Source organism: Sceloporus occidentalis, unplaced genomic scaffold (assembly GCF_023333645.1).
Source record: "Sceloporus occidentalis isolate IW3139 unplaced genomic scaffold, rSceOcc1.0.p SCAF_4, whole genome shotgun sequence".
Classification (NCBI taxonomy): domain Eukaryota; kingdom Metazoa; phylum Chordata; class Lepidosauria; order Squamata; family Phrynosomatidae; genus Sceloporus; species Sceloporus occidentalis.
The window spans coordinates 85715541-85737822 of NW_028316984.1; the positions used below are offsets into that span (position 1 = coordinate 85715541).

General features: G+C 43.4%; 1 protein-coding gene across 2 annotated transcripts in view; it reads left to right on the plus strand.

Moving 5' to 3' along the window:
• The first annotated feature begins 1147 nt into the window (after positions 1–1147).
• The window catches only part of TMEM132A (transmembrane protein 132A), a 37751-nt gene continuing 16616 nt past the window's right edge, over positions 1148–22282 (plus strand). For both annotated transcript variants that reach the window (XM_089520716.1, XM_089520717.1), the window contains exons 1-3: positions 1148–1253; positions 21229–21443; positions 21546–21764. In XM_089520716.1, the coding sequence (XP_089376842.1) occupies positions 1157–1253; positions 21229–21443; positions 21546–21764 (531 nt within the window). In that variant the 5' untranslated portion in view covers positions 1148–1156. The remainder of the gene's footprint in view (positions 1254–21228; positions 21444–21545; positions 21765–22282) is intronic.

Below are 22282 nucleotides of genomic sequence, written 5' to 3' on the forward strand. Positions count from 1 at the left end.
CGTGAATGCCCTCCATTTTCCATGACGAATTTCACAGTGCCCTCAATTTGGAGCATGACTAAGAAGCAAGACATTTCCATGAGTGTTCTCAGCTTTGATTTGGTTGTGCCTTCCATTTCTTGGGGAGGTCCTCCATTTTGCGGGGCCTTGTCCTCCTTTGTGGTTAGGACATCCAGCCCAGGGTGAGCAGGCGTCCTCCTTTTCCAGGCCATGTCCTCCATTTCACCCTTCTCTCCATGAAGAAATTCCCCAGTGTCTTCCATTGGGAGCCTGGATCAGAAACCTCCCTTTCCATTTCCATAAGGGTCTCGAGCTTTGATTCCTTTTTTTTCATGAATGCCCTCCATTTCCAGGAGGAGTTCTACCAAGCCCTCCACTGGGTGCAGGACATAGAATCATAGAGTTGGAAGAGACCACAAGGGCCATCCAGTCCAACCCCATTCTGCCATGCAGGAACTCTCCATCAAAGCATCCCCATTGACAGATGGCCATCCAGCCTCTGCTTAAAGACCTCCAAGGAAGGAGACTCCACTACCCTCCGAGGAAGGAGTGTGTTCCACTGTCGAACAGCCCTTACTGTCAGGAAGTTCTTCCTAATGTTGAGGTAGAATCTCTGTTCCTGGAGCTTGCATCCATTGCTCTGGGTCCTGTTCTCTGGAGCAGCAGGAAACAAGGTTGTTCCCTCCTCAATATGACATCCTTTCAAATATTTCAACAGGGCTCTCATATCACCTCTTAACCTTCTCTTCTCCAGGCTGAACATCCCCAGCTCCCTAGAGGGGCGTTCCTCATAGGGCTTCATGGTTTCCAGACCCTTCACCATTTTAGTCGCCTTCTTTTGGACACACTCCAGTTTCTCAATGTCCTTTTTGAATTGAGGAGACCTTTCCATTTCCAGGAGGGTTGAGCTGGGTCTTGGTCGTGCCCTCCCTTTCCTCCTCTGGATGGAAGGTCCTCCTTGGAGGAGGAGGAGGAGGAGGGGCGGGGCCCATGGGGCTGGAGGGGCAGGAGAGGAGGGCCTCTAGGACCCAGCGGTGGGCGCCGGTCCCTCTCCCTCCCTCCCTCCCCTGCTGCTCCTTTTGTCTGAGCGGCGCTGGCCGTGGCTGCTGCTGCTGCTGCTCTTCTTCTTCCTCTGGCGGAGGGCTGGGCGGAAGGGATGCCGGTGGCTCTCGGAGGCAGCATGGGCTCCCGCTGGCTCCTGCTGGCCCTGGTGGCCCTCGCCTCCTCCTCCTCCTCCTCCGCCGGCCCCCCAGGTCAGTCTCGGGGGCTTCTGGGGCTCTTGGGGCGGGGGTCGAGCCCCACCTTGGGCAGGGTCACCTATGCCCGCCCCCTCCCTCCCTCCCCCCCAGGCACTTGTTGGCGGGGGACACTCCCCAAAGAAAAGGGACCTCTCCAAGGAAGAGGCAGAGAGGGGACTCCCCCTTCAGGAAAGGGGAGCAGGAGACCCCCCAGAAAGGAGAAGACCGAGGACTTAGCCAACAAAAGGTCCCCACAACAGGGGGAGCAGGGGACCACCCCCAAGAAAGGGGGAACCCCCCACAAGAAAAGGGGAGCAAGTAACTCCTACAAGAAAAGGGAGGCAGGGGACCACCCCAAGAAAGGGAGAGTAAGGGATTTAAACAAGAAAGGGGGACCCCCCAAGAAAGAAATAGCAGGTGGAGCCCCTTCCCTATAAGAAAGGGCTACAGGGGACTGCTTCCAAGAAAGGGGGCGGGGATGTACTCAAGAAAGGGGAAAATAGGGGGGAACCCCCCAAAGAAAAGGGGGGCAGGGGACTCCAGGAGGAACCCCCGCCCTCAAGAAAGGTGAACATTTTTAGGGGGCAGGAGAAAGAGGGCCTGGAGGAGCCTTGGCGTGCCCCCCCTCCAGTCCTCCTCAGCCCAGTCCTCTTTCTTCCCTGAATGACCTGAGGCTGGATGGCTGGCCTGAGCTTTGCCTCGGATGCTCTGAGAGTCCAAGCCGGTGGGCTTCTCCTTCAGCTCCGCCTGCTCGCCCTCAGTGGGGCCTCCCCAGTGGAGCAACGCTTGGAAATGGGACTCCTCTCTCTCTCTCTCTCTCTCTCTCTCCAAACGTAGGGATGGGAATTTCATTTCATTTGTAGCTTGACTTTCTTTCTCCCAGAAGCCACCCAAGTAGTCAGCCTGCAGATAAAAACATTAAAAACAGCAACAAAAATGGCAATAACATTTAAAACAGTCCAAAACCATCTCTAGACAGTGTAAAATTAGATCAGCATCTACAAAAGTTGGAAGGCATCACTAAAACACACACACTCCATTACAAAAAACCCACCTTGGTGTGATGATATAGTAAATGTATGTATTTGTATGAATTTAAATATCATTATTAAATTATATATTAAATATATCTTATGTATTATTATTATTATTTATTTACTGTATTTATACCCCACCCTTCAGGCCAAAGGCTCTCAGAGCAGCTTTGATATGTGTGTCATATATAATTATTTATTAAATTATATTTCTATGTATTTTATATATAATTATTAATTAAATTATATATTAAATATATATATGTGTGTGTATTTTATATATAATTATTAATTAAATTATATATTAAATATATATTTTGATATGTCATATATATATATATATAATTAGTTATTAAATTATATATTAAATATATAGCTAGATATATGCATTTTGTATATAATTATTTATTGAATTAAATAATTAACACGTTTATATGTATTTTATATATAATTATTTATTAAATATTAGATATAGATATATAGATATGTCTTATATGTATATAATTATTTATTAAATTATATATTAAATATATGTATTTATATCTTATATATATATATATATATATATATATACACACACACACTGTGTGTGTGTGTGTGTGTGTGTCTTACACATATGATTGTATATTTATATATTGCTCCAGCCTTTCCTAGGAGTGTGGGGCATAGAAAAGGGCTGGGAACTACTGCTTTAGTGTGAAGGCAACCTGCTGCTGGAGGAGCCTTGGAGTGGGGCTGGGGGAGGGAAGAAGGTCATCCCCCCCCCCCAGGGCTTTCCCTTGTCATGCAAATGCCTCCCCCTGGGTCCACTCTTGCTGTAATTCAATTAAGCTTTTGGTGGCAGACCCTTCCATCTTCCAGCAGGGCAAGATAAAGCTCCGCAGGGCATCTTTCCCTCCAACATGAAGATGGGCAAACCAAAGGGTTCCATCCCTATCACTGACACCCCTTCCTTTGGTAAGCCCAAGTCAATACAACTGAATCTGGAAGAGAAAGTACGCCAGCTCCATCCCTAATTTCTCCACTGCCACCCCCACCAGCATTTCACCCCTAAAATATCCCGCTCAATTCTGTCCCTTCTCTCATGAATCCTTGTCACCCCACCTTTTGAAAAAGGCTCTTCTCTTCTAGGCACCTGTGGGAATTTATTTCCATTCACTCTCTGCCCCAGGGATGTTTTTGTCTCTTCATGGAGGCAAGGTTAGGGTGTTTTGTGGGGAGGAGGAATCATTGCACAGAAAGGTTTGCAAGCAGAAGGTGCTGCTAGGATTGTGGGGTGTTGGGGTTTTATTAAACATTTTGGGTGTGTGTGTGTGTGTGTGTGTGCATGAGAGAGAATCTTTCATATACAGAGGTCATATAGAGTCATATAGAATCATATAGAGATATCATCTCTCTATATGATAATTTATGATCATACTGTATCTATATATGAGCTCTATATATTCTCTCTCTCTCTCTCTCTCTCTATATATATATATATATATATATATATATATTTCCCTGTATATGATATCTTTCTCTGTATATACTTATATATGATATAGAGAGATCATATTATAGAGGATCATATAGAGCTTATTGGTGGCACTTTGAAGGACCTTCCTTGGGTGTGGGTCCTCAATCGAATGTGCCTAAGAGACCATCACTATTAAGACAATAACTAAACATATGTGTGACAGCACCCATCCCCAAACAGCTACCCTCCAGGTGTATTGGGCAAAACCCCCCATCATCTCTAGCTGGGGATCATAGGAGTTGTTGCCCAACACATCTGGAGGGCACTGCACTGGGAGAGGCTGGTGCAAACAGTTGCCCCCAGTCATCCCTCTTGTGGTATAAAGCCATGTAAGGCAGTGGATACACAACATGTCCCTCAGTTCCCGCTAGCTGGAATCCCACACTGTGTGCTTGAGTGTTTAAGAGCTACCTCTTGAAGAAGAAATGCTACTAGTGGTATTTGGTAGTACATTCACAAGTGTCCTTACCAGTGTATCTCTTGGTTTGGGGTTTGGCCAGAAAAGGATTTTGGTGTTCCCCCTCTCTGAGAATGGATCCTTATTCCATTAAAATAAAGTGGATTAAGCCCTGGGCTGGTTTGAGTTTAAGGATGCTTCTGAGCTCAATATTGCTGGGTTCTTTTTACAGTGAATTTGCTGCTGTTTGCCATCGAGTTGGCTCATATTGAACAAATCTTGCCCCTTCATAAAGAGGAGGGAGTTGTGCAGTGGCCAGGGCATTCTGTTCCTGTCCCAGATTTTGCATGGATTGGGTGTGCATTTGCGTGTCTTGTATTTATAATTTGTAGTGCCCACTTTGGATGTGATTGCAGACCTGTTGGATGTTGCAACCAACGGTTAAACTGGGCTATACAAGATAGGAAGGGGTTTTTGTGGATAAGAGAGTGTGTGTGAGAGAGAAATACAGGGGGATCTAGTAGGACTTGTGGTGGGGGTGGTGCCACCCCACACCATCCTCCAGCCAGGCCACCTCACCAGTCGCTTTGGCGGGAGCTAGATCCACATAGAATGAAGAGGGGAGGTTGTATCTGAATCGGGTTGTCAAGCTGAGGAGAGAAGAATTGATGGCAGAAATTGTAATTAGTGGAGAAGGGAGCAGGGGTGACAGAGGTCAGACCCAAGGGGAGGAAAGAGCCAAATTTGTAAAGAGCCCACTTGTTTCTCCCTCCTCTCCTGACATGGAAGGGTGTGATGTCATGGTATCTCTCAGCCATCTGCTCCTTCTTCAGGGGGAGCTCCTGCTACCCAGAGCCTGGGGAGGAATGATAAGAGATCTCCACAGGGTTCAGCATCATTTCAGAGACCCATTGTTCAGAGGGGTAGAGGTGGTTGGGTATTGATGCTTTGTCTATATATCATACAGAGGTGCAGGTTAGGATGCAAGGAAACTCCCTTTTATGGAGGCTGCATTACAGCCTTAGATTCACTGCACCCTCGCTCTTCTCTCTCTGTCTCTCCCCATGTACACTGTTGGAGAGAGCAACCCCCCCCCCGCCCCAGCCATGTTTGTACTCTCTAAAATTGGTGTATTATCCTATAGATTAGAGAACTTTATTTGTTTTTTTAGACTACCATTTGAAGGATCTGGTCAGTGGCTGGAGGATCCTAGGAGCTATAGTAAAATCTGTCTGTCTGTCTGTCTGTCTGTCTGTCTGTCTGTCTCTCTCTGAGTTGAGATTTCAGGGAGTTGTCTAAAAACCTCCCCTCCTCACTCTGCATGAACCATACTAAAAATACAATTTGTCAATTTTTAGTTCCTCTCCTGATCCCTTAAGCCCTCCACTTTGACACCAGATCTCTGGGTTTTGTCAAAACTCAGGTTGAGGAGGAGGGCGAATACAAAATGTACTAAAATAATAAGCATTTTTCAGAACATCCAAGGAAATTGAATAAATTACTTTGTTTTGCAAATCTTCCTTCTCCAGATTTTTTTTTTACCCGAACCTGGTTTTCATCATTTTGTTTTCTGGACCTTTGTGTGTGTGTGTGTGTGTGTGTGTATAGGATGATATTTCTGTGTGTGCATGCACATGTTTGCCTGTGTTTACTTATCCTTTTGTGAGTAATAATATCTTGGTAAGACACTTCCTAGTTCCCAGCACTGGAATGTCACATGCACAATCATAGAGGTTAGTCCAAAAATCACTGACCATCTCTCACCTATAGACTTGGCATTTTAAACAGCATGGTATAGTGGTTTGAGCATCTCTGTGTTAGACTATGACTCTGAAGACCAGGGTTCAAATCCTGACTTGACCATTTAAAGCCACTGGATGATCTTGGGCAAATCACACCCTCTTAGCTTCAACAGATGGCAATGGCAAACCCCCTCTGAAGAAACTTGCCAAGAAAACCCCATGATAGATTTGCTTTAGGATAGCCATAACTTGGAAATGACTTGAAGGCACACAACAACAGCTACAACAAATAAAATCACCCAAATCCCTGGACCAAGAATGGTGTCTTCAGTTTGTTTCCTCTAGTAATATCTGAAATCTGAGTTCAGCACCACTCATGCTAGGCCTCCACCTAGCCTGGAGCAATTTCTAAGAGACAGGATAGTGTCCCTGAAATTCCTGAAGGACTGTCAGGGAGAAGATAGAGCAGGCATATTATCTCATGCTGCAGAAGGCAGGACTAGAACCATTGGGTGAAAACTGCAAGGAGGCAGATGTTTGGTGAAGCGCTAGGGAGAACTTCCTAATGCCATGAAATGGTTGACTCTGAAACACTGTTTTGGATAGGAGGATGAATGTGTTAGGGATTCTGTAGCTGCATTGAATTCAGTCCTCAATTGAAGATTCAGCATTAATCAAGGGCTGAACTTGATGACCTCAAAGAACCCTTTCATTACTATAATTCTTACCCGAATTTTGACCATCCTGGGCCAATAATAGCAGAGCATCCATGCTGGTAGTTTGGAAGAGAGATGATTGTGCATTCAGAACATGCAAGTCCAGCAATGCCTGTGACTTCAGCCTGCACTGGTTCCTGCCATCCTAGACCTTAGGTTTTATGGCTGCCAAAATTTGGTTTGGTTTGTACCCTTATTACTGGATGCGTTCAGTCCTGGAAGCATACTGGATGTGAAGTGACCTATCCATGAACACTACTGCAACAGCTGAGAAGGAGTCACTAAAAAGACAGGAATTACATGGTAGGGCAACTCCCTTTTGATATTGTATATCATCCAAATCAGTCATTGACCAAATGGGGGTTGCAGTCAATAAATCAGGAGAAGACTAGGAATCAGAAGGGCAGCAACGAAGGAATTAAATCTACAGCACTATATAAATAAAGCAGAAGAAGAAGAAGAAGAAGAAGAAGAAGAACTAGACAAGATTCTAAAGTGCAAAAATCTAACACTGAACAATAAAGCGAGGATCATCCAAACCATCATATTCTCCATCACCATGTATGGATGCAAGAGGTGGACAGTGAAGAAAGCGGATAAGAGAAAAATCAATTTATTTGGGATGTTGTGCTAGAGAAGAGTGCTGAGGATACCGTGGACAGCCACGAAGACAAACAAATGGGTCCTTGAACAGATTAGGCCTGAACTCTCCTTGGAAGCCAGGATGAGTAAATTGAGGCTATTGTACTCTGGTCACATCATGAGAAGGCATGGTTCACTAGAAAAGACATTAATGCTGGGAAACGTGGAAAGCAGTAGAAAGAGAGGAAGACTGCATGTCAGATGGCTCGATCAGAGAGGTCACAGACCTGAACCTGCAGGACCTGAGCAGAGTGGTTAGGGAGATGTTTTCTCAACAGGGTAGGCATGAGTTGAGGTCGACTCAAAGACAGTTAACAACAAAAACTCTAAAATGTACATTAACATGGGAAAAACAGGTAATTAGCAGGGAATAAAGGACACTGTTGGGTTAAATAGACTGTGCTCCTCTAACCGGCTTTTATTCACAGTGAAGCCATACTGCACATTGGCGTTTATCAAACGGGGTTTTTCCCGCTCAGAACCAGGGTGAGTGCAGATTGAGCGATGCGAATGCACGCCATAATGTTCATGTATTTTCACACCTGGTTGCTTTCAATGGGAGCCCCTCCTGTAGGACTTCCGCAGGGCTTCCGAACTGAATCCTTACTGGCTTCTCATTTTGGAGAGTTCGCTAAATAAGTGAGTTGACAGGATTTGCATTGAGGCTCGGTTCCAATTCACCACGGATTGGTCTGGTGTGGAATGACATTTTGCTTGCGCTCTGGTACACTACCGCAAAACCCCCGGGTTGCAAATTTCCCATGATGCCGTGCTGCAATTTTGCCCCATTTGCTTTCGGTGCTCCCCCCTGAATGAATGCATTCACGTTTTAATGTGGACAGGAGCCATGCTGGCGAGGAGGGGGGAGATGGGGGGGGAGATAGAGAGAAAAAAGAGGGGGCAAAGAGAGAGAGTGGGGTTAGTAAAGTTTCTAAAGGACTCTTTAGGGGTGGGGGGCAGCGGACGTCCTCCAACGTGGGGCCAAGGTGGAGGCAGGGTTTACTTCCAAGTAGAACTGCAGTTTCTACACTGATTATTTTGCAGTGAAAGAAATTTATTATTATTATTAATATTATTATTATTTAAAAAATTCTTTCACTGCAAAATAATAATAATAATTATTATTATTATTTTGCTGGTGGGTGATACATTTGGAGGAAGCAGAGGGCATTTAGAGATAGGTGACATTCCCTATCATTCACGTGAGGCTAGGGATGGAGATCCAGATAACAGATGTGAAGGAAATGAAACAGAAGGCTGGAGGGAGAGATGGTACTCCCAGAATTCCATAGCCTCAAGCCAAGGACCCCACAACAAATTCCAACTCCATAATAATAATAATAATTTATTTTAAAATAATAATAATAATAATATTTTAAAATAATAATAATAATAATAATTATTATTATTTAAGTTATTAGTTTGCTGAGGCACCAGAGCTCTCTGGCAGAGAAGGCGCAATGTCTCAGGACACTACAGTTCCCAGAATTCCATAGCACTGAGCCAGGACAGTTAAAGTGGAGTTAAACCAGATTATCTCCCCAGTGTGGATGCAACCTAAGAGAAGGCAGCTGTTACAAAGGAAAGGAGAGATCTAGATGAAATAGATGAGGAGAATGACAAGAGGATAGATGTCAATGTGGCTGAAATGGATGGGGGCTCTGACATGGAGGACCCCTTTGAATTTGGCTGCCAGGAAAATAGGAAACTAGAAGGGAGGAAGAAAGGGGAAGCTGTCATTCCCGTGAAAGTAGAACCAGGCTCCCTTCTGCATCCCGGAAGTGCAAAGGTTCAGGATGAGTTCAGACCCCCCCACTAAGCATGCACAAGGGTCCCAATTTGAATCGTTGAATCTCCATGGTATGCACCGGTGTAGTAATACAATGTGCACTCACTCTGCTTTGCCTGAATCCGCATCACGTGACTTGCCTTGGATTCGATTCCCCCTCAGTTCGGAAGGGCAACGGAAGGGCAACCAGGTGTGATAAAACAGTCAGGTTATAACATCAATTCGCATTGTTTGACCTGCACTCACCCCTGATCTTAGGTCCAATAACCTCAGTGTGATAAACTCCTTTGTGGCAGCAAGAGGATTAAGGGCTCATAGAAGTTATCCAGTCTTCTTTCCCTGTTGTCTTGTGCTGAGGTTTCCAGTATGCTTATGCAGTGTGATATGTGAAAACTGATTGTACATTAAGAGCATGAAGTTGAAATCGAATTAAGTTTTTAGTTTTAGATCAAGGAAACAAGGGTTCAGACCTCTACCCAACCAGGAGGTAATCCACCATGTATCCTTCAGTATCTCTCTTATCACTTCACGTTATAGAGCTCTTACGAGAATAAAATGGGTAGTTAACATTGATTGGTGGGGAATCATGGGATTTGTAGTCCAACACTTTTGGAAAGTCCAGGTTGGGAGAGGTTGCTGTATGCAGTGCACTAACCTCCATGGTAGAAAGTTGAAATACAGAAATCTATAAGTGGTATATGTGTGTGGTTTTTTAACTTAATTTTGGCAGAGTATTTTAGCATTTGGAGGTTTGAGATTTTCACCTTTTTATTAAATTGGAGGTTGATGTGTGCTCAGAACTGCTTTGATGTAGGGCTGGCCAGCATTGGGCACACTAAGGGGCTGTGTTAGGCAACAGATTCTGGGATATGTGAGGAGGGTCAGCAGACTGCTCAGATGTATTGGAAGACAAAGCTGTGTTGAATTGACACCCCTCCTAAGTGCTTCTGCTTCCTTAAGCCTGTATCCCTTTGCCATTTTTGAAAAGATTCAGGTGCTAGTCTCAACAGCTTCTACATGTCATGCAGCAAAATGTCTTGGGCTTTCCCTTCTTATATCACAGCACAAAGACCTGTTCTCTCCCTACTCCCTGGGCTACTAATAGCCTTGGCAACCAGCCCATGTTCCAGCAACAGCACCAATAGGGTTTGAACCCTCCCCACACATACAGATGGGCATCTCTGTATCTCACTTAGATTGCATCTGTGAAGGCTTTCTCTGTTTTCCAAAACAGCTGGAGATGGTATTATTTCTGAAGAGTGCGTTATTTCTGAAGAGTAGCTGAAAAGCAGTGAGACTCAGGAACCAGCCTTGAAAAGCTTCCTACTGGCAGATGCACATAATACAATTCCCATGCCCTGATGGACCACGCAAATATCCCCCCTATGGATAATCTACTACTTCTACTACAAAATGCACACAGACACCCTGAGGCAAGGGAAATGCTCTCCTTTCCACATAAAGAATAGCTCTAATTAGGTTTTAGTTAATTAAAAGCAGTATCATTATACTTTTAACATTGTTTGGAAGCTGGGGAAATTCCACTTAAAGCCAAACCTTTAAAGCTAAACATATATCTTCTAGAGGATTGTTTTTGTTTTTTTTAAAATGCTCTTACTATTTCTCCCTTGTTCATATGACAGCTTTAAAATGGCTGCTTTGAAAAACCTTAGATCCCAGGTGGAACTTACTGAGGTGTTGCTAGAAATATTGATAAAACCAAACCAGGCATATTAAGGAGTAGGTAAGAAATTTTAATTACAGTTGGCTGATGCCAGTAGGGCTGTGCTTGTTTATGCTCACAAAGCACCTGCTGAAAATCCCTTAAAATGGCATGCAGTTTTAAAATGGAACTTTAAAAAAAGAGGGGGGGACTACGTACAAAACAAATACTATTTAAGATTGCACAAGCTGATAATAAAAGCTTCAAGTCTTTGTTTTCATTTCTCAACCCCTCACTAGTGCTGTTTGATCACAATGCCAAAAAATAAAGGAGGGAATGTAACTGCACTGTCCATTCTGTAATTTTGGGAAAGGTGGGTGTCCATTGTGTTCAGCAGAGCTTTGGGGTAAAATGAACTGCATCTCTTAAAATGATGCCTCTCCATTATTCCTAATCCCAGCCTTTTCCTTCTTAATTAGTGTGGACCGGTCCTTTGCCACCTTCTGGAGTACTACTTCTCATTGAGAAAAATCCTTTCTACCATTGGCGTTGTCAGCAGCTTCTTTCAGAAGTCTGACCTGATCGTGGCTTATTAATTCCATGGAGAGCAATCAAAGGGAAGAGGGTGTGTGTTTCTGCTGACAGCCGGTCATTTCTTTGGCAATAGGCAGCTATGGCTGCGTAGCCCAAAGAATTAAATGGTCTAACTAGAATTGCCATTCTCTCTCAGCTACTTGGCTTTCATTTCCTTTTCTCATCTCATGGTGTGCTCATGCCAATCTCTGGGTACCTAGAGAATTCAAGAGAAGATAAGGCTTCAATTTCTAAAAGAAGAAAGGCGAAATGGAACTCACCCTCCCCCCACAGGTTTATATAGTGTTTTCTGTGAACATTATGAAGGCAGATTTGTTAGCTCAAGGTACTCCTGATAATCGGATTTGTCTTACAAAAGGACACTTTTCCCTCTTCCACAATTCACATTCATTGTTGTTGTTTTTCTAAATGTGGCTTGTGCTTTTGGGTTGTTTAAATGTAATTTATTTAAATCCTTCTCCATGGAAGCGTTCTTTTCCCCCCCTCTTCTTTTCAAAAGGCAGCTAAGATTTTAGCAAAAGAGCATGGCACAGTTGACCCAGCCAAGGGTTTAAAATGGCTACTGCATGGGTGGGCAAATGCAGTGGGTCCAGGGGGTAATTTTCTGCCTCTGGGGATCTCCATGGGCAATACAGATTGCTAAAAATGCTTTAAAAACCAAGAACCTAAAATAAGTGGCCACAATTTCATTTTTTTAAAAAGGGGGATGGATATTAATTGGTGGGGATGGGAGACATTGCAATCTATTTAAAAGGTGAATTGTCTCCTGAAGTGTGTCTGTGTGTACACTCTATACCCAGTCCCCATCTATCATTTTGTATTATATCCACATTTCTAATGTGCTCCCATGTGAGAATGGAATTACTGGCTGCAGCCTGCTATTGAGCACCGCTGGGTGGAAGAATCTCCATTTGAAAAATGTTTATAATGCACAGCCCATTTAGATCACCATTGTATGTACCCTTCAACATTTCACAGATCAAAACTGAGATGTGTATGGCCAAGCAACATCAGAGTGCAGTCAAGATGGCAAAAGGTAGAATATACCAGCTAAGAGAAGCCATTTACTTCCATCTAAGCCTACTAGGAAGGACAAGATTCTGCCCCACCTCTCTGTTCTCCCTGATGAATCAAGTCCTTTTGCACTTTGAACACAGTTTGCAGCAATTGTAGTAGGTTGAGAACAAAGGATATTAGTGCACCAGCTTTTATTCCCATGCTAGGTGTTCTTTAAAAGGTCCAGGAGAAGCCTGGGTTGGGTACAGGATGAGTACTGCCCGGGGCAGTACTGTGCAATATAATCCATCCCTGTGTGTTTACATCCTGTACCTAGTTGTGAAAATAAATGCTGATGTGCTAATCTCTAAAGGTAGAAAGTGGAAGGAAGCAAGAAAAGCTGGGATATTTTAAAAGCAGCTGGAAACGTGGAATGACAGAGAATTCATTTGGACTGTTCAGGACAGTTGGAAGGTGTGTGTACCTGGAAAGAAATCCCATGGAATTTAGTGGGACATGTCTGAATAAATAGGCATCCAACTGTGTTCTTAGCTACTCTACTAATTTTACGGGATGCAGGAGAGAGTGCTGTTTCTTTTGTAGTCAAAATGGCACCACCCTTGCACAAGATAGTGGCATCTACAGACTCAAGGGAATCTAGAGGTTTGCACAGGGGAATAGGGGAAGGAAACAAAACAGCCTAATGAGGATTCACTGAACATGTTCAGGCTGTGTGCGTGCTACTTTTGTTGAGAGAACAAAAAAGTGGATGAGAAGAAAAATGGAACAACAGAATATCCTGGAAAATTGGCCAGAGGTGGTCTGTTCTTATCCAAGACATTTTCATTGTCCTGTCCATCACAGCTTCAGTATCCCATCCCATTGTCCTTTCAGTACTAGCATAGCTCCCACCAGCATATATGTGAAGCTGGGCTTCTTTTCCCCAGAGTGGGTCACTTTACACTTCTTTATACTGAATCGTATGATCTCTCTCTTGCAGAGTCTTGGGGCTGGGAGACAGCTTTGCCTCTAAAATGTTAGAGCATTGCTGATAGTCAATGTAGAATCCATCATGGCTGTGGAGGATGGAGGTGGCAGTCCAATACGCCTGGAGGTGGTCAGGTTGCTAAAGCTAGTATAGGCAAGATTAAACTGAATTCATCAGTAGCCTGGTGCAGCATTAGGGATATTGTCAGTTCCAGTGGGCCCTTGGTATCCCTGGGGTTTGGTTCCAGGACCTTCTGGAACCAAAATCCATGGTTGCTTAGGTCCCATTAAATACAATGGCATAGTAAAATGGTGTCCCTTATATAAAATGACAAAAATAAGGTTTGCTTTGTAAAATTTGTATCTTTTTGGAATATTTTCAAACTGTGGATGCTTCAGTCCGTGGATAAAAAAAATCATGAATATGGAAACCTGACTAGTTTCCTGGCTGAAAACTGGGTTTCCCAAAAGGCAACCACATGGGGTTGAAGAATAGAATAGCAAGATGCTTAGACAGTTTTCTTCTGTTACTCAAATGTCTTCAAGTGTTCATTCAGGGAAGATAAATACACATAATTGTTTTGTGCAAGAAAACTTCTTTGTGCATTCACACAAAAAAATGTACAGTATTTCTTTACAGCATAATTCCATGGTAACACTTCAGGACATTAGCATGTAAGGGAAAAGCTGCAGAGAATTTATTTTTTCCCCTTCAAGTGGAAAAAAATTAGGGTAACTTGTCTGTGAGGGTGAAATAGTGGAAGATTTATATCCCTTCAGTCAACGTAAGGAACCTTTATTGGCAGTTTTGCATGTTTTTGCCTTTTACTTCAGTGGACACTCTTTGTCCCCCAACAAGCTCAGATTTGGTCAAGGAAGAAAAGGGTGTTTAACCTCAGAATCAACATGTTTCCTGTTAAGCTGGATCCATACAGGCTAACTGCTGGTGGGAGGAATGCATAGGGTGGTGGTAATGGTAGTAGAAAAAATGATGGTGAATGTTTCTCTTTCCTCCAGTGAGTTAATAATACATGAGTTTTCTCTTCCTCCTCACTTTATCTTCATAACATCCCTGTGAGTTAGGTGAAGCTGAGAGAGAGAGGGTGACTGAACTGAGGTCACTCAGACAGTTTCTTGGGCAAGTCAGGATTAGAACCTGGTTCTCCTAACTCTCAGCTCAATGTTCAAACCACCACCTTCCACTGGCTCTCATAGCCAGTGGTAAGTAATATTAGGCATAGTTTGCACATTGATTGGCATCAGTTTGCAGCAATAGCTTATGGTGTGATAAGCCAACCAAGGAGTCTGATTGTGCTTACTTGGTAATAAGTTCCACAGCAATAAATGGTACTTGTTGCCAAACTGTTGACTCACTGTGAAGTTGAAGGCTTTCCTGTCCGGCATCCATAGTTTTTTGTGGGTTTTTCAGGCTATGTGGCCATGTTCTAGAAGAGTTTCTTCCTGATGTTTTGCCAGCATCTGTGGCTGGCATCTTCATGCAGAAACTCTTCTAGAACATGGCCACATAACCCGAACCCCCCCAAAAAAAACTATGTTGATTCACCATTTTTTAAAACCTGTGCAGACCCCAAATTTAGCACCCAACTAGTTCCACTAGCACCCAACTAGTTCCAGCAAGAGGCTGATGCGCTTTGGAAGGGAAAAGACAAAAAAAACCAAGCACCTTTATATTTAGTAGAGAAATGTGGATGCTTGTTGAACATAGGGTTGCGAAGGTAATACCATCCCAAATCCTGAGCTTTCAGGACTAAAACCTAAAACTCCTTGTCATGTCACAGACTGTGGGTCTTTGTGAGGTCATTAAGCATGGTACCTTAAGCATGGCATTAACCACAGTTGCACATTTAAATAAATATACCAAGTTTAACAATAAAGAAGAAATATATAACATCCTTTTCAAGGCTCTTGCTCTTCCCCTAATCCTGAGGACTAGAGAAGAAGATCTAGGCTCTGAGATCTTGGAAGATCTGATCAGGCTGGGTTGTGGAAGTACTTGAAAAATATTTCGGCATTTGCTATTGGGGACTTTTTAAAAATTTGGTTGTTTGGGGATTTTGCCTCTTCCATTTTACCACACACTCTGTACAACTATGTATATTGGCTATTCCTCATTAACAGGAGTCTGTCTATTTCAGAAGCAACTTCCTTGTCTGTGACAATGAGTGCAACTTTGGGAAAACAAAATGGCTTCATCACATTTTCATAAGGAAGGGCAGACATGGAGCTCTGTACTACTTTACAGAAAGATTTTCTTTGTCATACTGAGACTGTAGCATGAAGACTGACACAGATTAGAGTGAACCTTTTTAAAAACCTACCCCTTGCGTTTTTTGAAAAAATGGACTTCCTCAGTTGCTTTTAACCCTGCTAAGGCAGAAAAAGGAGTACCATTACAAGGTGAAAAGGAGAGTGACAGTGGAGAGGGATTTGGTAGAAGAAAAACCCACTGAGAAAAGGGTAAAGAAGCCCTTCTACTGCCTTCCTCTGAGTTGTGTTTTTCAGCTCTCAGCTTCCTCAGGTGCATTGTATAGAAGAAAAATTGGTTCACCAAAAAGAACCATGGGGCTAGACCTAGTGAGTAATTCTGCTTCCAAAAGAGCTTAATCCACAGGATGTGTGAAAAGGAATTAGGCTGCTAACCAAACAAGGAGCCAGTGAGAAGTGAAATTAGGATCCATTTCTTGGGTCCCTTCAAAGCAATCTAAACAAGCATCCACCTGTCCCCTTTCTTCCTCGCCTCCCCTCCCCACCACAGTTCACAATGTTCACAATCCTTAATAACAACTCAGTCTTTGCTTTAATAACACAGGCTGCAAAACTGATGGTCATAAAAACTTTTTTAAAAATGTATGCTGGTTTTATAGGCATTTGGCATTCTAAATCCAAAAATGACCTCAGAGTTGCTTCATCACGTACATTTTTTCACAACTTGCTTTGACATTTCTATGTTCTAATAGGAGACTGAATGAAATTATCATGCCAAGAGTAAGAAAGGGGTTAAAGTCTTCTAACAGACTTTCAAAACACTTGAATTCCCTGAAATGAAACACAAAAATCCATTCAAAACATTAAATGAAAAAAGAGAGATAAGCATCCACACTTATTCAAAGCTGAGTAATAAATGAATTGATAAAAATATTGAATTTGTGAAAAACTGGGTGAGGTACGACATTTTTATTGTGTTTTTTGAATTCAGTATCTAAAAATGTATTAAAGACAGCTACAATATTGAAAAAAGATTTTAATCACAGGCCTGTGTAATGACAATAACTTCAGAAGAACCATCTTTGCAGAACTTCCTCACCTACAGTGTATTGTATGCCTTCTGATATCATACGAAGGCATACAATACACTGTAGGTGACATGCTATGAGGTACAGTTAACAAAAATCACAGTTTGATTTTCTAAATCAGTGAGATGTTTGAAACTGCTCAGCTGAGTCTTAAATCACTACACTGGAGTGAAAGAATCTTGGGATTCATTCAGAAATACACAACTGAATTTTTAAATTTTTTTCACTATTTTTTAAAGGTAGGAGTGTATCCTATCTGCCCCTCAAGCATAAAGCCATCCTGAGATGGACTTTGACAGGAGATGGAGTATCATTGCCTTGGGCTAGAAATCTGTCTAACTCCATAAACAAAACTAGGTTGCTTTATATCAAACTGCCAAATCTCATACATCACACATTGGCATTCATGCATTTTCTGGTTCTGAGCATTTCCATATAACCTTTATGGGTGATTTAAAGAGAGATAGGAAGTTCTCTGTGAATGTTGCATTAATATTGCATATTAATTGTCTGCCACAGACAATTAATAACATTTTAATCATTCAGCTGTTGGAAATGTTATCTTTGTATTTTAAATGTACTGAGTACAAATTATAGGTGTTACTTTTCAAATAAATACTGTATATGTCTTAGGGGCTGTGCAGACCGCATCTAAGGGGCAGCCTGCAGCCACCTTCAGGTGTGCTAGATCAGAGCCACAGCAGCTGCATGCCACGGCAGCAATCCAGCCTTTCCAAGGCACAAAAAGGAGCTGCAAAAAGTGGCTCCTTTTTGTGCCCTGGAAAAGGCATGATAGCTGCGGCGTCGTGGTTTGAAGTGACTCCAGTCCTTTGATGCTGTGTCATGTGGACGCAGCACCAGAGGAGCACCGTGATGCCGTGTGCTATGCAGTGCGGCATCGCAGCACCCTGTGGGCGGAGTAGGGGTGTGCACTGTGTAGACACTATGCCCCAACTCCACCCCCAGGATGGCCTTAATGGCCAGTCTGCACAGGGCCTTAGTCTAACATATTGTGTATACTAAAAATTCTCTAAGTGTGATCCTTATGAAGCCAAAGTGGTACCACGTGCACGCAAGAGGAGCAAGTCTGAGCAAACCTGAGAGAGGGAAAAACCCTAAAAGGAGAGCAATCCTACACTTATCCCCCAAACAGTCCAGTCAAGATTGAGCATGGATTGGGTGTGGAATACTCACTGTTGTAAGAGAGGGAGGGCAATTAGAGAACTTCCTAGGGGGGAATTGCTAAGAAGGCTTGGGAGTGGGATGCTTTGATCTGGATTCCTGCATGGCAGGGGGTTGGACTGGATGGCCCTTGTGGTCTCTTCCAACTCTATGATTCTATGTAGTTTGCAATGGTACAAGGGGCTGCCTGTGATCTTGCAAATGGAAATGTAGTTTGCAGTGGCACAAGGGGCTGCCTGTGATCTTGCAAATGGAAATGTAGTTTGCAGTGGCACAAGGGGCTGCCTGTGATCTTGCAAATGGAAATGTAGTTTGCAGTGGCACAAGGGGCTGCCTGTGATCTTGCAAATGGAAATGTAGTTTGCAGTGGCACAAGGGGCTGCCTGTGATCTTGCAAATGGAAATGTAGTTTGCAGTGGCACAAGGGGCTGCCTGTGATTTTGCGAATGGAAATGTAGTTTGCAGTGGCACAAGGGGCTGCCTGTGATCTTGCAAATGGAAATGTAGTTTGCAATGGCACAAGGGGCTGCCTGTGATCTTGCAAATGGAAATGTAGTTTGCAATGGCACAAGGGGCTGCCTGTGATCTTGCAAATGCTATGCCTGCTTGGGAGTGGGAAATGTAGAATTGGGCAGGGGGGGGGGGTGTTTGGCCAGAAAGAGACGTACATTTCAGCCTTCTGTCTAGGAATAATGCCAAAATGTCCTCCATTTTGAGCATGCCTAAGAAACATGCATTTATATTAACATTTTAAAAAAATTATCAATTTTTTCATGTGTCCTCCATTTTTTATAAAAACGTGTCCTACATTTGAAAATGTGGCTCTACATTTGTCCTACATTTGTCCCGGCTTGGAGGTCCTGCCTTATGGCAACCCTAGCCACACCCCATATTATTCAGTGGTGGCATATGCTTACAGATGCGCTGATACGGACATGCACACATTGCTGCCATTGGAATAATATGGGGCTTGTGCATCCATGTTTTTCTCCCATCCCCAGGGTGTGTGGAACTGAATCCTTGTGGATGGGAAGGCTCCACTATACTTGGAAGATGGCTCTAAAAATCTATGAAATCTTTTAGTTGCTGCAACATAGTAGTTTGTCATGGTAGCTTGTTATAGGGAAGTAGCATCAACCCCAATGATTATATTTGTAGCAACGTTTCCTTGAAAAAGCCATTCTCAATAAAAAGTGGCTAGTCAAGATTTAAATAGTCATACAAATATTTGTGTGGGCTAAGTATATTACATTAATAAACATACTAAGACCCAGAGCTTGAAAGATTACTCATAAGATGAATGAACATACTAGTAATGCCATGCTGAAAATGCCTGTAACTGAGCACTGGTTGGATGATGTTCTGGAAAAATCCAGAGCAACATCCTATCATTGCTCATTTATAGATGCTTCAGCCTGTCATTATGTCATTCATCTTTACAAGTAACTTTACAAGCTGTGCATTAAGAATTAACTGATAATTCATGCAATAGACTGAAGAGCTAAATATAAATCTGCAGTTCAAAATACACAGATATACAAGTAATCTTAAATCGGCTTCATTTTTGCTTTATTTTATTTGGCTGTTAGTTTGGCAACCATACAGACAGATGGAATAATAAAAATTAGAAACCCACAGTGAGTCATAATACTACTGCAAGCAGTGTTTGAAGTAGGGTTGCCATTAGCCTGGACCTCCAAACCGGGACAAATGTAGGACAAAATTTTCAAATGTAGGACCTTTTTTTTTTTGGTCCTACATTTGAAAAAGAGCCTCGCTGAGGGGAGGATTCCTTCTCCACCTGGGATCCGTTGGAAGCAGCCCAGGCGGAGAAGGAATCCGCCCCCAGGGAGGCTTTCTTTTCTCCCTGGGCTCCGTTGGCAAAAATGGAGCCCAGGGGGAAAAGAATCCTCGCTGAGGGGAGGATTCCTTCTCCGCTTGGGCTTCGTTCCCACCAAGGACAGAGCCCAGGTGGAGAAGGAATCCTCCCCTCATGGAGGCTTTTTTTCCCTCGCCTGGGCTCCGTTTTTGCCGGTGGAGCTCAGGCGGGGAAAGAAGTCTGGCCTCGGCAGGCGACGCTTTTTTCCCTCCCTCGGCTCCAGCAGAGCCAAAGAGGGGACGGAAGCCCCCTCGCCAAAGGAGAGAGGCCTACAGAGGCCTCTCTCTCTTTCCCCCGCCACTGCTGTTGCACACTTTGCAACAAAGCCCGGGGGCGGGGCCAACCCAGGGCAGGACCGTGCAGACCCACCCAAAACCGGGAAAGTCCCGCCCACAGGCGGGATATGGCAAGCCTAGTTTGAAGGGCTAAGAATACTGTACCTTCCTCATATTGTGGCATTATCCTGGTATGCACTTGAGCATTTGGCTCCTGAATCCATGTTCCCAAAGCCAAAGAGCCAAGTTTGTGCTTGAAACCATGGGGATAATCCAAACCTGTATTTGTGATGACAGAAGCTGTGGGTAATGGGTATTTGTGCACGGTAAAACCCTATTGCAAAAACAGATAATAATCTAGAAGTTCAGTCATCATTAAAATATCCCATCCCAGACTGCCTGTTACCTCATTCCTCTCTTATGAGTGGTGGTATATCTACATAGCCAAACTGTGTTTTGATGTGGCCACTCTAAACAAAGATATTGTATTGCATCCAAATCATTTTGTATGGGTTTCTTAAAACCAAAAACCACTTCTCCTTCCTGCGCTTCTTTCAATTTATTTTAAATCAGTAATCAGGTAAAACTGGCCTGCCAATTAAGCAGAGAAATTGAATCAAATTATTCATAGGATGTGTGTCCTTGAATCTGACTTGAGGAGCCAGACTGGTGATCCAGCTCTATAGTAAGAATTAGCCTCCTCCAGAGCATATGCATTTGGGTACATAAGAGGTCATTTGATCAGGGGTCAACTGAGGAACTAATTTACTACCTCAAATATACTTCCTCCTGAGAGGCATTTTAAAGGGGTTCTCTGCCTTTCCAGAATGTGATATGACCAGTGCAAAAATACACACATGAAAGAAAAGTATATGGAATTACTGCTTTTTTTGTTTTGTTTTACAATACCATATGTATCAGATTGAGGCATGTAAACAGCCAATTAAAGTTACTTAAAGACTTGCGATGAATCTGAAAGGGCGACTAAGGACTAGATAAAGTTATTTTGGGAATCTGGGTACACATCATTAATCCCCGATCCAAGGCCCTAGGCCATAATGCATGTTTGAATCCAGGACCTGATGCCAGAATCCATGTTGTTTGGTTTCAGTTCTTGATTCTGATAAGATGAAATCCTGTGGTATACCTCACCTTTTCCCAGAGCTGCTCAGGAAGGAACTGAGTATTGCAGAAGGGCACATATTGTAGAGTGGAGAAAAGGTTACCAAACCTATTGATGAAGTGATTCCTCTGTCTACAGTGTGCTGTGAATCTGACCCCCCTGATGTGGTGTTTCTGCCAGCTGAAATGGAAGTGCTCAGTGGCCCAGAGAATTTCCGTCTTCAGCGTACAGATCGATACCTGCCAGGAAATGCCTCTCTCAGTTCCCGCTCGGAGTCCTTCCTCTTCCTCCATCGTCAACTCACAGGGAAGGCCACCATCCAAGCTACCTACCAGCCTTTCACTGCCCAGCAGGTAGGAAACATCTTCATTTGAGAAATGATGCAGAGTTCCCTTCCTCTCTTGGTTTGTTCTGTGAGGAGCTTCAGATGTCAGGCTCTTTCTTTTCCCCCGCAGGCAGTACCAGCCGATGACTCCCGATCCATTGATGCCTCTGTTGCCTGGGACATTCGCGCTGTGTCCATTGAGGGTACAGTGTCTCCCTATGAGCCATACACCAGAGTCCTCTTTCATCTCCAGGGGCAGGACTGGATGTCAGAAAAGCATCCCCTGCCATGCGTCACCCTATATGTCTTTCACCAGGCCCAGGTAGTTCATCGGGCCTGCCATCTTCAGGTCAGTATACAAGGTGCCATCTACACCAATCATTCTGTCTGTGGAGGAATTTCAGAGCCACTGGCTCTGTACTACCAAATATAAATATAAAAAATGGTCTTTTGAAGGAAGTGAAAGTGCCTGTCGACAAAGCAGAAGTTGCAGTGCCCTAGTTGCCCAGAGCTATGATGTCAATCTGTTGGAAAAGAAAGAGAAGAAAAATAGGAAAAAAAAAAAGGGGGGGGGTAAATAAGATGTGAACATGGGCTAGACATGTGCATTAATATAAGCTGTTCAGAGTTCCAAAAATACTCTCTTAATATTTATCAAATAAATGTTCATGTGTAACAAAAGCAGTAGTATCTTCTGAACATAGAACAATGGATAGTGAATTTATCTTTCCAACACTGCCAGTCAATATTGAGCTAGATAAACCAAGGCTCTGACTCAAGCTGCATCTACACTGCAGAATTAATGTAGTTTGACCCTGCTTTAACTGCCATGGCTCAACGCGATGGAATTCAGATATTTGCCGTTTT